General features: G+C 39.0%; 1 protein-coding gene across 10 annotated transcripts in view; it reads right to left on the bottom strand.

Moving 5' to 3' along the window:
• PALLD (palladin, cytoskeletal associated protein) overlaps window positions 1-21,150 on the bottom strand; it is a 415,834-nt gene that overhangs the window by 220,087 nt on the left and 174,597 nt on the right. For all 10 annotated transcript variants that reach the window (XM_027599246.1, XM_027599248.1, XM_027599249.1 and 7 more), the window contains 4 exons: window positions 8,765-8,831; window positions 7,043-7,148; window positions 4,597-4,671; window positions 383-524 (listed from right to left, as the gene is read on the bottom strand). In XM_027599246.1, coding sequence (XP_027455047.1) covers window positions 383-524; window positions 4,597-4,671; window positions 7,043-7,148; window positions 8,765-8,831 — 390 coding nt within the window. The remainder of the gene's footprint in view (window positions 1-382; window positions 525-4,596; window positions 4,672-7,042; window positions 7,149-8,764; window positions 8,832-21,150) is intronic.

The raw sequence follows: 21,150 nt of genomic DNA, 5'->3' as shown, positions 1-21,150 counted from the left end.
ATAATAGATCTATTTATATTTCTATAAATACAGAAACCCAAATTCCAGTAACAGCTTACACTAGGAAGTTTTTTAAACCACAGTTCATAGAAGGGCTTATAGGAGGCTTGTAAACCTCCTAAAATTATTTGGCCAACTTTGAGTTCAAATGTATGTAACATTTTTTCTGGAGAACATACAACTTTATTAGACTTTCAAAGGGGTACACAAATGACCACCACGACTTTAATTTACTGGACCCCGCATATCTGCAGATTATCTGGCCTCACTACGCTTCGAAAATAGAAATCAATTCATCTTGAATGACTAAACCCTTCTTGGTTTTCCTGAAGCTTGAGAGAAGAAAATGGACAGATGTGGGAGAATGGGCACCTCTCCTTACTTTTCTGGAGAATTCTGAAATCTGGAGAGTCTTGAATTTCACTCCCTTGTCGGAACCACTTGACCTGCAAAGGGGGTGCTCCTCGGACCCGGCACTCCAGAACCACCACCTGACCCTCGGATGCTGCTATGCTTTGCAGTTCCTAAAAGTTCAAGGAAGACACTCCCCATTAGACTTTGGTGCACTCTTACACAATTTCAGAACAGAAAATAAAGCTTCCAAATCTTAGAGGGGAAAAATATGTAAAACTTACATTATAAAATAATTACCACTAACTCAGGTAAAAATAGGCACCTTGAAATCCATCAATTGTTAGCTTTCCATAATCTCCGTGTAATGAGATTAGTAAGGTCTACCACTGGGGCTGTGGACATTTTGGGTCTGTCTGCAAATTTACTGACATTTTCATATTTATGGAATTTTATGGCAATGCCTGTTACCTTTCTCTATCTACACTGAAGAGTTAGCTGGTGGAATGCAGACTTCCTAAAACAATTATGTTCCATATGAATGTAGATTCCTGGGAAAACCAGACAGGAAGAGAAAAAAGGCATAATTTGTTTTTACATGCCCCAACTTTTTCATGTTCTCCCCCCACCACCACCACCATCTCTGCCAATGAGCTTCCTATGTCAGGTTTATTAAGATAAGGGGCTTGGGGATTTTCTCATTTTGGAGTTCTGAGTAAAATAATAAAACCTGCAGTACTTCTCCGTTCGTGACCCTTATTTCCTCTTCCCTTGCAATTACCCTTGTTGCCCCTAACCCCACTCCAAGTCCAGACCAGTAAATTTTTATAGTGCAACAGATTAGAAATTAATTTGGCTGCACAGATGCAAAGAGGTAAAGCTTTTATACTTGTTATTAAATATCAAAAGATTAATAGTCCCCTCACAGATGTCCTCCCCCTGCCTTCCTCCTCCAGGATTACTTAGCAGTAGGGCCTACTTCAACTTTTTGACTCTTGCAACTGCTGACTTGAGAGTTTGAGATCTTACATAGGTGATGTAGAACTCTTAAAATAATTCAGATATGACAGTAATTCACCTACACGTCAACCAAAAGCAAACAAATCCCCATTAAGAAGTGTGGGGTCTTTTCTGGTTTTGTTTGTTTATTTAAGATTATCTGAAGGGACAACAAATGATGTGCTGGAAAAAAACAAATGTTGCAGCAAATGGGCTGCAGTGAGCGTGGTAGAGCCCTAAGGAAATTCTCAGAGTCGACACTGTTGGCAGAAGAACTATAAAAGGCTAATGTTAAGTCTGAGAAGGCATTTGATAATAATCTGGGTGGTTAACAAGAATGCTTTTTTTTCTTTAAGTGAAAAGGTTAAAATTATTAACTACTTCTGATTGCATTCTGTCTCCTTATTTTTAAATGTAGGAAATCTCTGGTTTTAAATTGACTTTTTTTTACTTTGTGACTGGGTCCAGAGAAGAGCTAATTTACTACGGGATCACAGCAGGAAAAGTGTCGCTAACAGGGCCCAGGTTGTGTGGATTAATTATTAAACACTTCCTGGCTTGTCCAGGAAGTTGCTCATGGTAGATTTCAAATGGTACACAAATATTTTTCATGACTGAGCTTTCGGGCTCCAGAGGAGACTCTGATTTATTCCTAGGATTGTGTGTTTTGTTCAAACGTTGGAAAGTCAGAGATAGAGAAAACGGGTAGATGCCAAGGACCCGAAGCTGTCAAAGCTCCACAGAGTTATTCCAGGATTACAATACCACTCAACCTGGAACAAACCTTTTCATCTTGAGAAAAGCCACAGCTAAGCAGAGTGCGCCATTAGGAGAATCTTCAGCGACACAAGGAGGAGCCCTGAAGGAGACTAAGAGCCAGCCTTCAGAGGTTGCACATGGCAATCTACATCATCCACTCAGGGTAGAACTGGGGACCCCTGAGTGTTTTAGGGTCCATATAAGGCTATCTCCTGTCATATATCAAGCCCACCTGATACTGTGATTCCTTGAAGGGGCCAAACTATTTAGAAAGAAATGCAACATAAGGCTAGTTGCTCTCTTGTCTCCCATGAGTCTCTACTGTCCCCAGTCCCACAGTCCCAAACCAGCTCTGCTGTCCCAGCTAAGCCTGGTGGCCTGCAGGCAGGAGCACGGCCTCTGCCTCTGAGCAGCTGTGACACCTGGAAATCCTTATCACAGCAGTATGAGGAAACAGATGGGCGCCTGTTAGACCAGCAAAGCCCACCTGACAATTCACTGTCACCATCATGCCCAAGAGAAAGACCAAAAAAAGATGCTAAGGGTGACAAAGGGGAGGCTACTTTGAGTTACAAAGGAGATGAGCAGATTTATTTTCTAAACCTGCCCCTCCAAAACCAAAGCCCGGGCCCAAAAGGAGCCAGCATAGCAGGGAGAGAAGATGCCCAAAGGGACAAAGGGGAAAGCAAATGCCAGGAAGGAAGGAAGCAATTCTGCAGAGAACAGAGATGGTCTACAGTCTAGACACAGAAGGCAGAAGGCACTGGAGATGCCCAATGAGGTATGCTCCACGCTGCCACTCACTCTACAGTTCGTGATTTTTTTTTTAAATCAACCTTTATAAAAATACAGAATTATGTTTCACTTTTCTTTTTACTAAGTTGTGTGATTAGCACAGAGTATGTTTCCCAGTTTTCTTCTGGGGGAGCGGATACACCACTAATATAGTGTCAATGTCTCAGGATCTGGAATGCAATGGAGGAACAAGGTTTTTTGTCTAGTTTTTGAGGCTTTCTCTTCGTGCCCAGGAGGAGTTCCGTACCATCACCATATGCCAGGCCACAGTGGGGCAACCCTGTGGGGAGGGAAAGCAAAATCTCACATCCTCTCTATTTGCTTAAATCAAGAGGTACACTGGGACCCCAAAATCAACATCAGAGAACACAGACTTCCTGGTGATGATCTGGTGAAGCTGCTTTTGAAAAGCTCTAAAACCACATAGCAGCTGAACTATCCACACCACGGGAACATCTGCTATTCTCAGCATGAAAGGACAACTTCATGGATGACTACAGTGGCATTGCTTTCAGTGGTCAGGTTTCTTTGTTTTGTTTTTTTTGGTACTTTCAAAGTTGTTGTCAAATAAAATCATTTGTTGCCCGTGTCTTACACTAAATACCCTGCTTACAAAAAGACCTTTAATAAAGCTGGATCCAGGCTGGCTTGGAAGGAAAAAAATCATTCCCTACAAGAAGACAAGCAAGATGCTCTTCTCTACTGCCTTGCACAAGTTTTATGGATTTGCTTTTTCACATCTGTCTTTTGTTTACTTGGCCTAGATTTTTGTAAAAAGTGTGAGGTAGGAGTCCAATTTAATATTTTTTTTTTATCTCTACTGAAGAATTCATTCTTTACCCAGCAATCTGTAGGTTTTTGTATCTATTGGAGTGTCTGTGGACTCTGATCACCTGCCAATTTGTCTGGTCTTCTTCAGCACCATACTATCCTAACTACTCTACCTTTACAAAGTCTTGACATCTCCGAGGACAAATCCCATGCCTTCCTTACCAGCATCCAATATTCCTTCTTCAGGAGTACCCTGGCTATTTTTAGACCTTGTTTTCTTAGAATCAAATTGCCAAGTTCCACATCAAACAAATAAAACAAGGAACCCGCTGGAATTTCAGCTAGATCTGTATTAAATTTATAGGTTAATCTGGGAGTCATGACTTTATCATTTTTCAGTCCACAGACATAGAATCTCTCTCCACTTATTTGGGCCTTTTAGATGTCTTTCAATCAAGGTTTGTAATTTTCTCAAAAAAAAAAAAAATACACCACATACAGCCATTTCTGAGTTGAGCAGTTGACTACTGAAATGGATGTCATTCAGTCTGGCAATGCAAAACACAAACTTGGAGAACAAACTGAATGTTAGTCCTTTTTTTTTTTCTCTCTAAAACATGCTGGTTCTCCCAAGCAACTTTCTACACAGCTCTTTGTCTCATTTTTTTCTACCCGTCTTGGTTTTCCCCACTCTATTGTAAGCTCCATCAGGTCACTGACCACACCCACATCATTCAGACCCTTGACAAGATGATACTCACATAACAGTTGTTCCGTAAATACCTATTTAGCCCCAAAGGTAACCATGAGAGCCTGTGGATCTGTTCATTTTAATTTTTAAAGACTGCTACATGAAGCCCCATGTGAAGGGAACTTACGGACCAAAGCAAACACAGAGAACGAGACTTGCAGATATCAGACCTTTGTAAAAATAGGAGGAAAGTAGGCAGGAGCAGCTCCATCGGGTCGGCAGAGATACGAGGTTGGACTGTGGACCTGAAAATGCAGAGACGCATGGATCAAATTCTGAATATAGAAACTGTTGAAAAGACGGGCTAAAGAAAACTTTCATTATTGGAGTCACTCCACATGAATGGAACGAGGGAACACAAATAGCGCCATGTGTCATTTTGCTGGTCTAGGCTCACATACAGTACAGACATTGTTCCACATCCTCCTTTCACAGCTGTTACGCTTCTCTATTCAAAAGGATATTCAAGGTAAAAGTTCCCTGGTTCCTTGGGGATCCATGAGCTTGTAAATGCTATTACCAAATGGATTTCTGTGTGTGGGACTTCCACAGGAGTCTTTTCAAAAGTTCTCACAGACATTATATTTTATTTTTAAATACAGTCTGGATTCATGGAATTAAAAGCACAAGTGGCTGGCAGTGGAAGGTAAATTATCAACCATCCACCTTATGTTTAACCTGCACTCTTTTTTGTATAAGGGATCACAGGAAACAAGTTAAAAAGGAATATATTGTTTTTTTCTTGATGTGCAAAAAACAAAGGTGCTAAAATACTTACAGAATGGCACTCGTCTCTGGGGAAATATAAAGATTCCAGAGCAGTGAATGGAAAATATGTCTCTTTCTCCAATCATTTATTTTCAAACACTTTGGGTTTATTCCCTTCTATGTAAGTAATTGTTAGCTTCTTAACCCCAGACGATGGTGATCTGATATCACGTGTCTAAATATGTCACAACTTATCATCGAGAATGTTGTCAGAGGCGTAGAGATGCTAGGATAGTAAAGGACCTTATTCATTATCTTTGTAAGACTTCTCATTGGCTTGTGCTTCAGACTGGGTCTCACTTTTTGTTGTCTTTATATGTCCAAAGACTATTTGAACACTTCTATAGCATTTAGAAGTGTGCCAGGCACTGTTCTAAGTGTTATAGGGAGATTCACTCCCTCATTGAATCCTCAGGATAGTCCTGTGAGATAGATGGTATTATCTTCATTTTACAGATGAAGAGACCAGGCCTAGAGAGGTTACATCAAATGGTAGAGCTAGGATTTGCACCCAGGCAATTGGGCTCCCGGGTGTTCAACGTTATGTGACGTTGCTTACAATAATTAAGCAATGGAGTTTCTGTGAGCCCCTCATCCTCCTATACTCCTGGAACATATGACCTTCCATTTAGTGTTCCTGGAGAATTTAAACCATTTAAAATGTACCATTTACATTATTATGGTGCTTACATATTTAAATATTTTCTGCTCTTAGGCTTTTGTGTTACACTTTAACATAGTCTGCCACATTCAAGAAATGTTTCATGTGTATATTTCCTGTTTCCCATGCATAGTTCTATAAAGTGTTTGGGAATGAAGCTGGTGATGTATTTTTTTCCAATGAAATTCCTAGCATGGTGCCAATAAGCATTCATCAATACTTAAATATTAAACAAAAAAAAAATCCACTGATTTAATCAGAAATATTTTTAGAAGTTCCACTCTGGTTTAGGGTTTACAGGAAATATCTAGGCCATCTTTGAATGAATCATACTGGTTGGTTCAAGTTTATAAACTCAAATGTCCTTACTGTTTCCATATTCCACATATCCAAGAGTATATGTCACATATTACAATTACTAAAACACCTGAGTGCTCAATAGATGGAGGACCTGGTGATGCTCACAAAACAGACTTACTAGTTAGGAATTCATTTACATTTCAAGGGCGAGGGTGGGGAAGTCTTTTGTGAGTGTCTTATTTAAATATACACATCATAGCATGAAGGCAAAGCAACATACATCTGATGAAAACATTTAGATTCTAATTTATTTTACTGTTCAAAAAAATTTCCTGTTATGTTTGCAAAGTAAACTCAATATTATTTTCCAGTAGTGTGTATTGTTTGTTGTTCTTTCTTGGATATAGCAGTCTTATAATGAAAAAAAGGCAAGATAAAAATGCTTGGTTAAGTCAAGAAATTGGAATTTTTTTTAATTATCTGTTTATCTCTTAGAAGAACTTTTGTTGGTATGTGGACTTCTCTTGCTTCTAATTTGTTTTAAATGAGCTAATAAATTTGGCTAAACAGAAGAGGACATATCAATGGAAGAAAACTCAAATAGTCATAGCTAAAAGAGATACCACTTTATCAGGTTATGGACCATTAGAGACATTCCTAATGGAAATGCAGACGTTGACTAATTGGTGATGTGTTTTTGATTAAAGATGATTTTTAGTGGGTTGAAAGGGAGGACTTTACCTACCATTTTCTTTCCTCCTAGTTGTGTTCCCACTTAAAAAATACTGCAGGGAGTGTACTAGTTGGAATCAAAGCTGTAATTTTTAAACCAAGAAGTTTGCTAATGAGTTTGACTCACTATGGTCTCTGGTCCAAGGCACACTTACCTGTTGAACAGGGACAGACAATGGTTGAATCACAGCTGTGGTCACTCCTGTCTTTGGAGACGAGGATCCTATTGTCAAGGAGACAGAAGTCGTTTTCTTTTGAGCTCTGGAAAATAAGGAGGCAAGTGTATTCCATCAATTTTTTTAAAGCAGGAATTACTCTTTGAAAGATTTCCCCACAAGAGCTCAGTTTCTTTTTGTGCACTCAATCCACTTCAATTCTAAGTGCTTCAGAGATGGGAAGCCATAATCTACAGTTAGAATAGCTGCGGTAAACATATGCACAGGATAGACCTTATAGATATTAGCAAAATAAACACACGGGTAAAAGAAAAATAAGTATATATAACTCAGTTATTATTAGAGAACCTAAAGTATTGAACCTGGAAATCCTAAGAGAAAAGAAAATACCTGGAAAAGGCCCAATCTCTAGCAATAAGCAGATACTTGAAATCTTTAGGGTTAGGGTTCTGTATTTAATTCAAAGTTTTAGTGGTCTATTTTAAGTCTAGCAGCTGTTCTTTGTTCTGGTTTCTAATTTTGTTGGGAATGTCTTGGCATTTTTGTCTTTTCTTACTGCATAAAAGTTAGTGAGGTATAGAAAAAGGTTAAGAAGTGTTGGTTTCTAGGCCCAATTTTGTTAAGAGGCTGGCTGTACAATCTCAAGCGAGTCAAGTAACTTCACAAAACTTAAGATCCTTATCTGAAATCAGGAGTGGCAGAGTATATGATCTCATAAGGTTCCTTTAGCATTAATACTCAGGGATTATTTGATGCTGAATAGATATAATTGTTATGTATCTGTAGCAGATCAAAGGAATTTATTAGCACAGTCTCAATACTCATGGAGTTTTCTACAAAATTCTGGTAGAATTTTGAATTCTAGAGTTCAAAATTAGAGAATTTTGAAATTCCATGTCCCATAACCCCAAGCCAGAGAGTTGAACATACTCACTGGTGTACATTCCACTAGGTAATGGGAATGCAAAACTAGAATTAGAATTAGATTTGCTAGAGTTCAATTCAACTCTAGAATTCTAGAGTTCAAAATTAGAGAATTTTGAAATTCCATGTCCCATAACCCCAAGCCAGAGAGTTGAACATACTCACTGGTGTACATTCCACTAGGTAATGGGAATGCAAAACTAGAATTAGAATTAGATTTTATTCTCAGCAAGAACATGGGAATTATTCTAATTCAAAGAGAATAAAATCTCTGATTTTATTTTTGCAAAAATTTACTTACTATCATCAATTTACATAATAATTATTTTGGAAAATAATCCATTTGTCTTTGTAAGAAGAACTAAATTTTACAATTTTCATGATAAGATCTAACTAGTAGTAGTCTTTATCCAAGTATTTCTGGGCTAATTGCACACTTTCCAATTTGTATAAATAGATTGGTCCTCATTTACATTTTGGTAATGATTTAAATAATTTCCTCTCAATGCTGCTGTTGTTTTCGTGTATTTATAACCAGTTAGTTGTCCTTGAAACTTAAGATTGTCTATGGTTTGATTTTGGCATCTTGATGATGAAGTGCAGACTTCAAAGTCTAAATTCATCAGTTAGAAATTATGTTCCACATTCAAATATTGGATCTTTGACTGACATCAGCTGACCTCTTCCTTCGCAGCACAAGGTGCACTGCTTCTTACCCCAGTGATTCTGTCCACATTCTTTGTTGTACAGATAATTGATGGGATCGTAGGCACTTACTGTGGCATGGCTCCAGGGTTTGATTTGAAAGCTAAATTTTCACTCTCAGAATCTGTCGAACTGGCACCTGAGAAAGTGAAAAATAATGATAAATTTAAGATTTGAGTAGTATCTATAACTGCTTCAAGGAGTAATATTTCTCATTTTTAAATAATCACATACGAAGTCTTATGTTGAAATAGGGAATGGTTCAGACCATTTTTAGTTGAACTGTTATTTTCATAAAACTACTTAAAGCAAAGATCTTCTATAAAAAGCTTTCTTCAAAGCAATATGTTTTTAATGCCAGATTTACTATTAGTTTCATTTTTATCACTTTGGTCATCACAACCATATTTTTAAATGGCTTATAAACTATGAAATAAATGTGTGTGTGTGTCTGTGTGCAAAGCATTCATGATTTTAAACTTTAACCCTTTCCCAGGAGATTACATTGTGTAGATTATTAATGACTTCATTGCTCATTCATTAGGAGATGCTTTCTGACTGTGTGATAAATTAGAACAAAATAGTGGCTTCATTCTTGAATAAGAAGTTCTCTGATTTTGGATCATGCTTTCCCAAATTCATTCAAGTCATTACGGTTTTTGAATTAAGGGTAACCTTATCAGGTTTTTAGTCAAAATGCAAACTGTGATAGATTTAAAATAATTGTGATGATTAGAAGTATACTCTTGACATTTCTTTTATGAGACGTATTTAAAGTGAGTTAAATTATTTAAAGATACTTTAATATAAAATAATACATGCTTTTAGAAAAGTAACCAAACAGCATAGAATTGTGTGACATAATACTAAAGACCAGTGGGTACCTTCCTTAATGCCATTCTGCACGTGTTAATAGTCTGATATCTATTTGTCAGATAAATTTAATGTATTTACATACATGTATTTATGTACATAATCTCTACAAGTAGAATCACACTATATGTACTCTTTGCAATTATTGTTGCTTACAAATACATTTAGAATATATGCATTTCCTCAATTTCTTGGATGGCTGCCCAGTGTTCCGTTCCATGACTCTATTTCTCCTGTCCTTTATTAATGTTTTAAGAGTAAGGTTTAGGTAACTCTGCTGCAATGTCTGCTGTCCCTTCCTATTTACCTCTCTAACTACTGCTTAGTATAGGCTTTCTTCAGTTAGTTCCTAGACTACCACAATAGATTCTTATCTTGTCTTCCTCTGTCTCTCTGTCAATCTTCAACCGATGTCATTTTTTACTATAGCTCACCTTTCCTGTTTAAAAAAAAAAAAAAACTAAGATAAGGAATTTCAACTCAGTAAATTTAAAAACTTAAACCCCTGCTATTTAGTGGCTTTCATGATTTCCAACCAGATTTTCTAGCTCTATCAGCCAGAACTTCCATGTCCCATAACCCCAAGCCAGAGAGTTGAACATACTCACTGGTGTACATTCCACTAGGTAATGGGAATGCAGCAGTGAAGAAATATACACATACACCCCACACACCCCTGCCCCCGTGGAGTTTACATTCTTTTGAAGACACAGACCACAGACTAAATACATACATGACACAGTGGTGAGTGAAATGGGAAAGCAAATCAGAGTAGGGATATAGGGAAGGATGGGCATGGTGTGGGATGCAATGTGAAGTGGGGTGGCAAGGAAGGCTCCATCAAGTTGGAGACTTTGAGTAAAGACCCAAAGGAGGTGGGGGCTTTCCTTTCTTGGTCTTTTCCCATGTTTGTACATTTAGTTATATTATTCACTCTCGTAGGAAACTCTTAGTCTTCTAGATATGATCAGCCTATTAGTGTTTTCTGTGCTCTGTCTTCTCTGAACTCCCCATGTTCTTGCTGATACTACTCAGGTCACTTATAACATCATATCTGCTAGAAAACTATAAGTTTTTTTTGAAAAATTGAGGTGGGGTTAGGAAGGGAACTACCAATTTTTGAGTACTTACTATTTTGCCTGGGAATCTGCTAGGCACTGTATAACATTTAATTATTATAATAACTCACCTCACTAAGAGGTGAATTATGTCCAATTACACATTAGAAAATTGAGGAACCAAGAGATTAAGTAATTTGCATAAGGTTACATAACTACAAAGCTGTGGGGAGAGGATTTTTGAACTTGTGGTCTGTGACATCCCCCATGTGGTATGACCTTCATATGCTGTGGATGTCTACGCCTCAGAGGCCTCGGCTTCATACCTTGCTAATGGCAGGCCTTCAACTGGTGGCAGGATGAATGAATGGAACCTTGGGAACCGCAAATGCTTGGTTGGGGACAGAAAGTGAACTGAGCAACCACAGAAGAGCAGCATGCTAGGGGGCACAGTGGGAGGCAAGTCGAGAAATGTAAAGTGGGATGCTGAATACAAGGGGCCAAGTGCTTGGACTTTCTGTCTAGGCATCCAGAGTGGTGAGTGGGAAAATTAACCATGCAGGATGAACTGGGGGAGTAGCAAAACAAAAGAGCAGCAGAACCAGCAAACCCTCAAAAATAGGTGATAGAGATGGAGAAATTTTTAACCGTGATGAGGAGGTATGGGACGTGAGCAGGGGAAATAGGAGGAAGAATCAGTAGACTCAGTTACCAGACAATCAGGGGTAACCTGAGACAGATCAGTTCTACTGGAATCACAGGAGCATTAAAGAGAAAAGGAGGGGGAGCAAAAGTCCTACCGAAGTTATCACAGATGCTCTCAAAGTGCCCAGAAACTGGGGAGACAAATAGCCGTCTTTCATCTGATGCCAAACATTTTATTTGTATTTATTTTTTTAAAGATTTTTATTTATTTATTTGACAGAGAGAGAGAGACAGCGAGAGAGGGAACACAAGCTAGGGGGAGTGGGAGAGGGAGAAGCAGGCTTCCTGCTAGGCAGGGAGCCCCACACGGGGCTCAATCCCAGGACCCTGGGGCCATGACCTGAGCCGAAGGCAGATGCTTAACGACTGAGCCACCCAGGCACCCCTGATGCCAAACATTTTAAATCTTTATTTTTTTAAAGATTTTATTTATTTATTCATGGGAGACAGGGCGGGGGGTCGGGCAGAGGGAGAAGGAGGCTCCCAAGGAGCAGGCAGCCCAATGCGGGACTCGATCCCAGGACCCTGGGATCATGACCTGAACCGAAGGCAGACACTCAACCATCTGAGCCACCCAGGCGCCCTAAACATTTTAAATCTTAAAAATAAAATCCCCTCCGATTATCTAGTTAGAAAGCCTTTCCTTTCTTTGAAAATTCTTTTTTCCCAATTTTTTTCCAGCTGGTTTTCAGAGAAAGGTAAAGGGCCAAAAAGATTTGCAACCCCTGGATAAGAATACATTGGCTAGTTTTTGCACACCTGTCCAACCCTTGTGAAATCTCAAGGTCACCTTCTGTCTCAGGTATACCTTCAAGCTCCTGCAGACGGTGGCAGATCAAATCTCCCTATCTGTGCCAGCAAGTTCCCTCCCCCCTCAAGATAACTCTCCCCTCCCTCTCTCCTTCTGCCTCCTCCCTTTGGTCATCTGCTCTGCACCTGCTGGTCAGGAAAGGACATTCCTGTCCCTAGTTACCATTTTTGTATTATCAAAACATCACTTTCAGTTTTTGATGGAGGCTCCAGTCTAGAGGGACATGATCTAGAACCTGCAATTACTACCCATCTATCTGTTCGTCTAATGCTATTTCTATGTCACTCCCCACACACAGTGAAGGAATCAAATACCCATGATCTCTGCTCTTTTCTGGAAATTCAGGGCCAGTGGAAATCTCACAAAAATGCACCTGCTGTTTTGCCTTTAAAAGGTGTGCCCTTTTCATTTAAGATACGTATCCCATTTAATACTTCCTCATAGGAAAAGACCCAGAAAATGTTCAATAGCAAAAATTAAAGAAAAAAATCATTTGGAATACCACCATTTAGATACTTTGGAGCATATCCTTCTAAAGTTTATCCCTGTGTACATATATAAATAATATATTTTAAGAAGATGATGCTATGCCTATTGTTAAATTATTGCCTTTTTCCCCTACTCACTCAATACATTGTGAAATGCCTTTCTATGACATCAGACACGTACTTAATAATTTTCTAATGGCTGCTTCAAATACATGTGTGCAGCTTTACCATAATTTCACCATCCCACTAGGAATGGATATAATATTTCCATCTCTAAATTCCCCAGGGGGGGCTTGGGTGGCTCAGTCATTAAGCATCTGCCTTTGGCTTAGGTCATGATCCCGGGGTCCTGGGATCGAGCCCCGCATGAGGCTCCCTGCTCCGCGGGAAGCCTGCTTCTCCCTCTCCCACTCCCCCTGCTTGTGTTCCCTCTCTCTCGCTGTGTCTCTCTCTGCCAAATAAATAAATAAAACCTTAAAAAAAAATACTTCCCCAGGAAAGGGTATAAGATAGCCATACATCAAAATGCCCGTTTCCCTCGCACTCATAAAAACACTATGCTTTAATTATTTTTGTCAATCTGGTATCTGCCTTAATAAAAGGGGAAAAAAGGCATATTTCTGAGTGTAAGCAAGCTGGAAGTTAAGTCATACAGCTTCAACTCTGAGAAATAGGAAGTCTTCATGAGAGCAAATATCAACCTTTCAAAAATATATGTATATATTAAATATATACTGGCGACCTTGAGAGACTTTAGTGAAACGTCACAGCGTTCATCCTTTGCGCATCCTTTGCTTTTCAAAATTCGAGTTACTCAACCTCTCCCTCCCTTCTCTCTCAGTCGCTATAATCACCAGTGCAGCAATAACCATTTAAGACTCCAATAAGACTAATGAAGCAATGCCAATGATTTAAAATTTTATAAATGATGAATGACTATAAAGACATTAAAATGAGTTTTAAAGAATGTTTAACATGGGGCGCCTGGGTGGCTCAGTTGGCTAAGCATCTGACTCTTGGTTTCTGCTCAGGTCATGATCCTGGGGCTGCGGGACTGAGGCCTGAGTTGGGCTCCTCACTAGGCATGGAGTCTGCTTGGGATTCTTTTTCTCCTTCTCTTTCTGCCTGCCCCCCTCCCTGCACTTGCTCCCTCAAAAAAAAAAAAAATTAATGACATGGGTAGTTGTGACCAGTTAAACTTAAAATAAGGTACAAGAGTGTGCAGAGTAAAATGTACACACACAGGATAAAGACTGCAAGATCAAAATAGTAAGAGTGTCACAGAGTTGTGCCGTTATACAGGATTTTTATACCTTCCTTCTATCTGTATGCTCTAAGTTTCTACAAATAAAAAAATGCGCTATTTTTATAACAGCAGTCATAGCTCACACTATGTGTCAGGAACTGCTCTCAATCCTTACCATAATCTAATTTTCTCCACGCAGAGATGGAGAAAATGAAGCACAGAGCCACTGAATAACTATTCAGGGTCATGGAGCTAAGAACTAAGCTAGCCAGAAAATATCATAAAAGTTATTTAAAAATAAATAAGGTGAGGAATGCCCAAAGCTGTGTTTAGACTCCTTCAGCTTCTCATAGTATTATATACTCAGAGAGGCTTTCCCCTGGTGGGGTGTTCTACAACATCTCTGCATGCTTCAAAATGTCCCTTAAAAGGGGCACATATTTTATCTGATTATTCAAGGCACTGAGAACCTACAAATAAACATCGCACAGGGTCTGCCAACGTGAATCATGCTCAAGTATTCCTGCCCCTTCTCCACATTTTTCATGCTGCCCTGTCCACCTTTCCATCCGATTCCTACAAAGTCAGGTTTAATCCCACTTCCTTCATCCCACATTTCAGGATCACCATCCTGCCCTGCCCTCTCGGGAGCTCCTAAAGCTGTAACAATCTGTATAATCCATTTTACAATCAGGAGAGGGTGGCAGTGGTGGCAACTTGAGATGTCTGTATTTATTTCACATGCTTACATTTACCCTTCCTATTTATATCATGAATTTAGGATTATCTCTTTGCCATCTCGTCCTGGAGGGGGCCATCTAGCACACATGTGGGTCAGATTCCATCCCCTTTCTCCTTTTCCAAGACTTTGGTCTCATTCTTACTCTCCCCCCCTTCTGCATGATCTAGAAGGATTATTTGCATTAGCAAAGAAACATATTCTAGTACTTCTGGTATGAAAACAAATAAGCAAACAACATGCAAAAATACCACCTTTTTGACCCCATCCTCCTTCCCAGATACCGGCCCGTATCTCTGCTGGTGGCTGAACAAAACTTCCCCAACACTCTTAGTATTTGTTGCTTCTCCTCCCATATTTTGCAAACTTTTCTCAACTCATTCCATGTGATTGTTGGTGCTCTCCAGATTCCCCAAACCCTTCTTGTTAAAATCCCGACAACACCCACAGTTGCTGATCCCAGTGGTTTCCTCCTTGTCCTCATCTGACTGGACTCTGAGGCAACAGTGGACAGAGCTCGCCTCACCCTCCTTCCTGAAACACTGTCTCCTGCCCCCTCCTACGCCACTCTGACCGGTTCCCTCCCATCTCAGGGGCTCCTTCTTCTTCCTCTCCTTTGCTGGCATCTCCTCCTCTTGGAAGTTCAACATGCAGGAAGGATTATCCCCAGCTCAGACTTGGTCCCCTTACTCTTCCCCATCACATCTTTCTCCCTCATTGGTCTGACCAGTAATATGCCTAGTCCCAGAGCTTTCAGTACCACCCATATCCTGATGCTCTCAAAAATATTTTTCTCATCCTGTGTGCTAGACAATATTCTTATGTCTACTTACTGACTTATCTAAATAGGGATTTTAAACTTGGCATGTTCAAAACAAAGCCCTTACTTCCCTCTGGCCCTAATCCTGTTCCTCGCCGGTCCTCCCCCTTTGAGAGACTGGCAACACAGTATGCACAAATGGTAAAGCTGAAGTCCACAGAGTTGTCCCTGATCCCTTTCACCCCATCACCCCCACACCTAGTTCACCGCATGGCTTCTGGAGTCTACCTCTGAACTCACAACTCGAGTCTGACTCTCCCTCTCCATGATGCCTATTCTCCTGAAGTCCCATTGCTTCTCCTCCATACTCCTGCAAAAGGCTTCTAGCTGGTCTCAGATGATATGCCAGAGCAACAAAATACCATCAACGTTTTTCAAAGAAATGGAACAAATAATCCTAAAATTTGTATGGAACCAGAAAAGACCCCGAATAGCCAGACGAATGTTGAAAAAGAAAAGCAAAGCTGGCGGCATCACAATTCCGGACTTCCAGCTCTATTACAAAGCTGTCATCATCAAGACAGTGTGGTATTGGCACAAAAACAGACACATAGATCAATGGAATAGAATAGAGAGCCCAGAAATGGACCCTCAACTCCAGGGTCAACTTATCTTTGACAAAGCAGGAAAGAATGTCCAATGGAAAAAAGACAGTCTCTTCAACAAATGGTGTTGGGAAAATTGGACAGCCACATGCAGAAGAATGAAACTGGACCATTTCCTTACACCACACACAAAAATAGACTCAAAATGGATGAAAGACCTAAATGTGAAGACAGGAATCCATCAAAATCCTTGAGGAGAACACAGGCATCAACCTATTCGACCTCAGCTGCAGCAACTTCTTCCTAGAAACATCACCAAAGGCCAGGGAAGCAAGGGCAAAAATGAACTCTTGGGACTTCATCAAGATAAAAAGCTTTTGCACAGCAAAGGAAACAGTCAACAAAATCAAAAGACAACCGACAGAATGGGAGAAGATATTTGCAAATGACATATCAGATAAAGGGCTAATATCCAAAACCTATAAAGAACTTATCAAACTCAACACCCAAAAAACAACTAATCCAATCAAAAAATGGGCAAAAGACGTGAACAGACATTTCTGCAAAGAAGACATCCAAATGGCCAACAGACACATGAAAAAGTGCTCAACATCGCTCGGCATCAGGGAAATCCAAATCCAAACCTCAATGAGATACCACCTCACACCAGTCAGAATGGCTAAAATTAACAAGTCAGGAAACGACAGATGTTGGCAAGGATGCGAAGAAAGGGGAACCCTCCTACACTGTTGGTGGGAATGCAAGCTGGTGCAGCCACTCTGGAAAACAGTATGGAGGTTCCTCAAAAAGTTGAAAATAGAGTTACCATATGACCCAGCAATTGCACTACTGGGTATCTACCCCAAAGATACAAATGCAGTGATCTGAAAGGGCACGTGCACCCCAACGTTTATATCAGCAATGTCCACAATAGCCAAACTATGGAAAGAGCCTAGATGTCAATCAACAGATGACTGGATAAAGAAGATGTGGTATATATTTACAGCGGAATATTATGCAGCCATCAAAAAATGAAATCTTGCCATTTGCAAAGACGTGGATGGAACCAGAGGGTATTACACTAAGCGAAATAAGTCAATCAGAGAAAGACAACTACCATATGATCTCATTGATATGAGGATTTTGAGAAACAAGACAGAGGATCATAGGGGAAGGGAGGGAAAAATGAAACAAGATGAAACCAGAGAGGGAGACAAACCATAAAAGACTCTTAATCTCAGTAAACAAACTGAGGGTTGCTGGAGTGGAGGGGGGTGGGAGGGACGGGGTGTCTGGACGATGGACATTGGGGAGGGTATGTACTATGGTGAGTGTTGTGAATTATGTAAGACTGATGAATCACAGACCTGTATCCCTGAAACAATACATTATATGTTAATAAAAAAATAAAAAAAAAATACAGATCAGATAATGTGACCTTTCAGTTTAAACTCTCCATGATTAATGATTTTATTTAGCATAAAGACCAAACTGCTAACAGTGACCATATGGCTCTATGTTGCACGTGTGCTGGCCATGGCCGAACTCTCCAGGCCATCACCTTCCTGGACTTCCTTCTGCTCCTTGAACACACAGGTTCCTAGCTGCCCCCATCTTTAATGAGTTCATGTGCATTTTACTCTGTGGTTAAGAGGGCAGACTCAGGAGTCAGACTACCTGGCTTTCAATCCTTGAATCCCAGGTGTGTGTGAGAGATATCATGGACATTACTTAGCCTCTGTGAGTTTCCGATTCCTCAACCAGAAAATGGAGGTGATTTTTGTAAGGATTAAATGAGATAATCCATGTAAAAATCAAGAACAGTACTTGGCTCCTAGTTACTGCTAAATAAACACTGGCTACTGTTCTTAAGCTCTAATTTATTTTGTATACTTCTAAAACTTGATGTGTAAGACAGTGAAATTTAGTTTTCAACCAGTAGGTTAACTTTTTAGTTAAGGTTTTGTTGAGATTTTCAAGTTCTATAAAAAACTTCCTACTCTCAACAGACCCCACAAATGACTGCATGCTGTCACAGTAACAGCAACATAGTTTAGGATACAATTCAGTAGCAATATGTTTGAGTCTAATTCAGTCCTGGAATAAGTAATATAAAAATATAAAAATATAAAATATAAATATATTTTATATATATTTATATATATATGAGTAATATGAAATATATGAGTAATATACAATATGAGTAATATAAAAATATAAAATACAAATATATTTTATATATATTTATATATATGAGTAATATAAAATATATGAGTAATATACAATATATGAGTAATATAAAATATATAAAAAATAAAATATAAAAATTTCTTGGGGCACCTGGGTGGCTCAGTCAGTTAAGTGTCTAACTCTTGATTTTGGCTCAGGTCATGATCTCAGGGTCGTGAGATCAAACCCTGGTCAGGCTCTGCACTGAGCGTAGAATCTCCCTCCTTCTGCCTCTGCCACTCCTCTCCGCCCCTACCACCCCCCCGCCCGGCATGCACACACTCTGTAAAAAAAAATAATAGAAGTAAAAATAAAAATTCCTTACTTTTGATTATAACATGAGCCTAAGAATTCATGAAATTCTCTCCCATTACATGTAATTGTAATTGTTCTTTGGGATAAAAATATGCTGAAATCTGTTTGTTTGTTTGTTTTAATTATGACCCATACTTCACAAGGCTAATGAGCCAGTTTTCTAAAGCACCTTATATCAGGCTCAGGAGGCTCTTTTAAAGATTGATTGATTGATTGATTTGAGAGAGACAGCAGAGTGAGCAAGAACACGAGTGGCAGGGAGAAGCAGAGGAAGAGGGAGAAGCAGGCTCCCCGCTGAGCAGGGAGTCCAAAGTGGGACTCAATCACAGGACCCTGAGCAGAAGGCAGACTCTTAACCGACTGAGCCATCCAGGTACTCCAGGAGACTGACTCTTTTTTTTTTTTTTTTTTTAAATGTGTATAGAATATTTATAGTAAGATTTAATAAAATGTAAGAGACTGATTCTTAATGGCTATTCTTACTCTGCCCACAATCCATCTGAACTCACAGATACCCCAAGGCTGGTTGGCTATCGAAGTAAATCCAGTGTTATCACGTAGAAAACTGTACACTGGAAAAAATTCATTATCTTTGTTGAGGTTCTGGCATGAAATGTGCATGGTATATAGAACCAGTGATTAAAAAATATATTTATTTATTTATTTATTTTAGAGAGTACACGAGAGCACAAGCTAGGGGAGAGGGAGAGAGAGAGAGAATCCCCAAGCAGACTCCCCACTGAGCACAGGACCCAACATGGGGCTCAATCCCAGAACCCCAAGATCATGACCTGAGCCTAAATCAAGAGTCAGGCACTTCAGCGACTGAGCCACCCAGTCACCCCAAGAACCAGTGATTACTTTTTGCCTGCTGATAACTCATCTGGAGGATTTCAAAGGCAGAAGAGGACTGGTAGTTCAGGAACTTAGATACAAATTTACTGAAATAAAATTAAAGACCGTGGTGTGAATGTTTTAGGTCTACCAGAGTTAGATACCGAAACTGGTTTCAGGAAGTAGAGAAATATTTTCTTTTATTACATAAAAGTAGGTATATCTCATATATATATTCTAGTTAACTTTTAAGTTAATTTGTATCCTTGTAACACTTTATATATTTCTATCACTTATTATAACATCACTTACATTGTTGTTTTTTTTTTTTTTCCTATGTGTCCATCTCTGCTGTTAGACTGGGAACTCCTAGATGCCAGGGAATGGGTCTTTATTATCTGGCACATAGTAGGGCCTTAATAAACACAGGCTGAAATCAGTTGGTAGCCTATTAAATTGAATGTGATTTCACATAACATCTGTAGTGTAAGAGCAATGCACATGAAAATTCACCACATTTCCAGCAATGCTGAAAGCAAATAAAGCATTTAATTTTAAGAGGCTCTATCTGAACTTGGATTTCGGAGGCATATCTGATCATCAGTAGCAAACAGTTTTCTTATGCAAGTTTAAGTTCCTTTCATTGTATTCTAAAATGCTTTAAGAAGTTTGCAACACAGCCCCCCACCCCTTGACTAATACTGCTAACTTAATTAAATTTTAAAAGTCTTTTTGTCATTCATTTAGCACTCTGAAATGTATGACACAGTGGTTAAGAATATGGGCCTTGGAGCAAGACTGCCTGGGTTCAAATCCCTGGGGTGACTTTGAAAGAGTTGCTTTAACTTCTCTAGGTCTCAGTTTACCCACATACAGAAAGGAGATACTATTAATACCTCATAGGCTTACGTGGAAGTTTAAATCATTATGCATGAGTATATGCACATTTATAAGTGCCATGTAAGTATTACTTATTGTTCTATACAAAATGTTTGCTTTCATTAACAGGACAAAGTCCCTTGAGGAGCTCGTAGAGGTTTACATTCAAAGACAATGCAGAGGATCCTTTTATCAAAAATAAAGGTACATACTTTCAGTCAGTGGTAATAACTTCTCTAAAACTACATTTTTTGTCAATTCTTGAAAGAGCTATGAATTATGATTCATATCTTGCTTTCTTCTACCTTAAATAATAAAGAAATTTGGTGGAATTAAACAGTAAAAAAAAACATAAAAAGATGAAGAGTAAGGTAGTGGAGACCTCGAGGATTTTCATCTTTTTTTGTATTTTAACTACTACTTTGAAAAGCAACCAATTAATAGAGTACTCACCAATTTATGGATTTAGAAACAGTATGTGTACACTGTGGCGCTTAAAACATTTCCAACTTAAATTATTGGTATTGATCAAAATGCACTAATAATTTAAAACTATATACTTTCACATCAAGTTTTCTAATTTCCCACAGGCTGAGTCTTGTCAAGAACAAAAGAAACATTCTACTCTCTGCCTACCCCTTTTCAATACAACACTGATTCTTGAGGTTTTTTTCCACCTAGTTATTCTAAGTTCAAAGTACATTTAGGAAGAATAACAGAATCTTAACAAAAGAGAAAAAATTCCAGAATAAAAATAAGAACATTTAAAATATTCAATCATTTAGCATTTCCATGAATGATTTCCTAAATCATCTATAGACTCTATCTGACTGATAGACATGGTATTGTTCCCATTCTCTCTTCACTAGAGAAACCAAAAATAAGACACTTTGTATTTTAAATAAGTTCAAGTTCA

The sequence above is a fragment of the Zalophus californianus genome, chromosome 2 (genome assembly GCF_009762305.2).
Source record: "Zalophus californianus isolate mZalCal1 chromosome 2, mZalCal1.pri.v2, whole genome shotgun sequence".
Taxonomy (NCBI): Eukaryota; Metazoa; Chordata; class Mammalia; order Carnivora; family Otariidae; genus Zalophus; species Zalophus californianus.
This window is presented reverse-complemented; position numbering and strand designations above follow the sequence as displayed.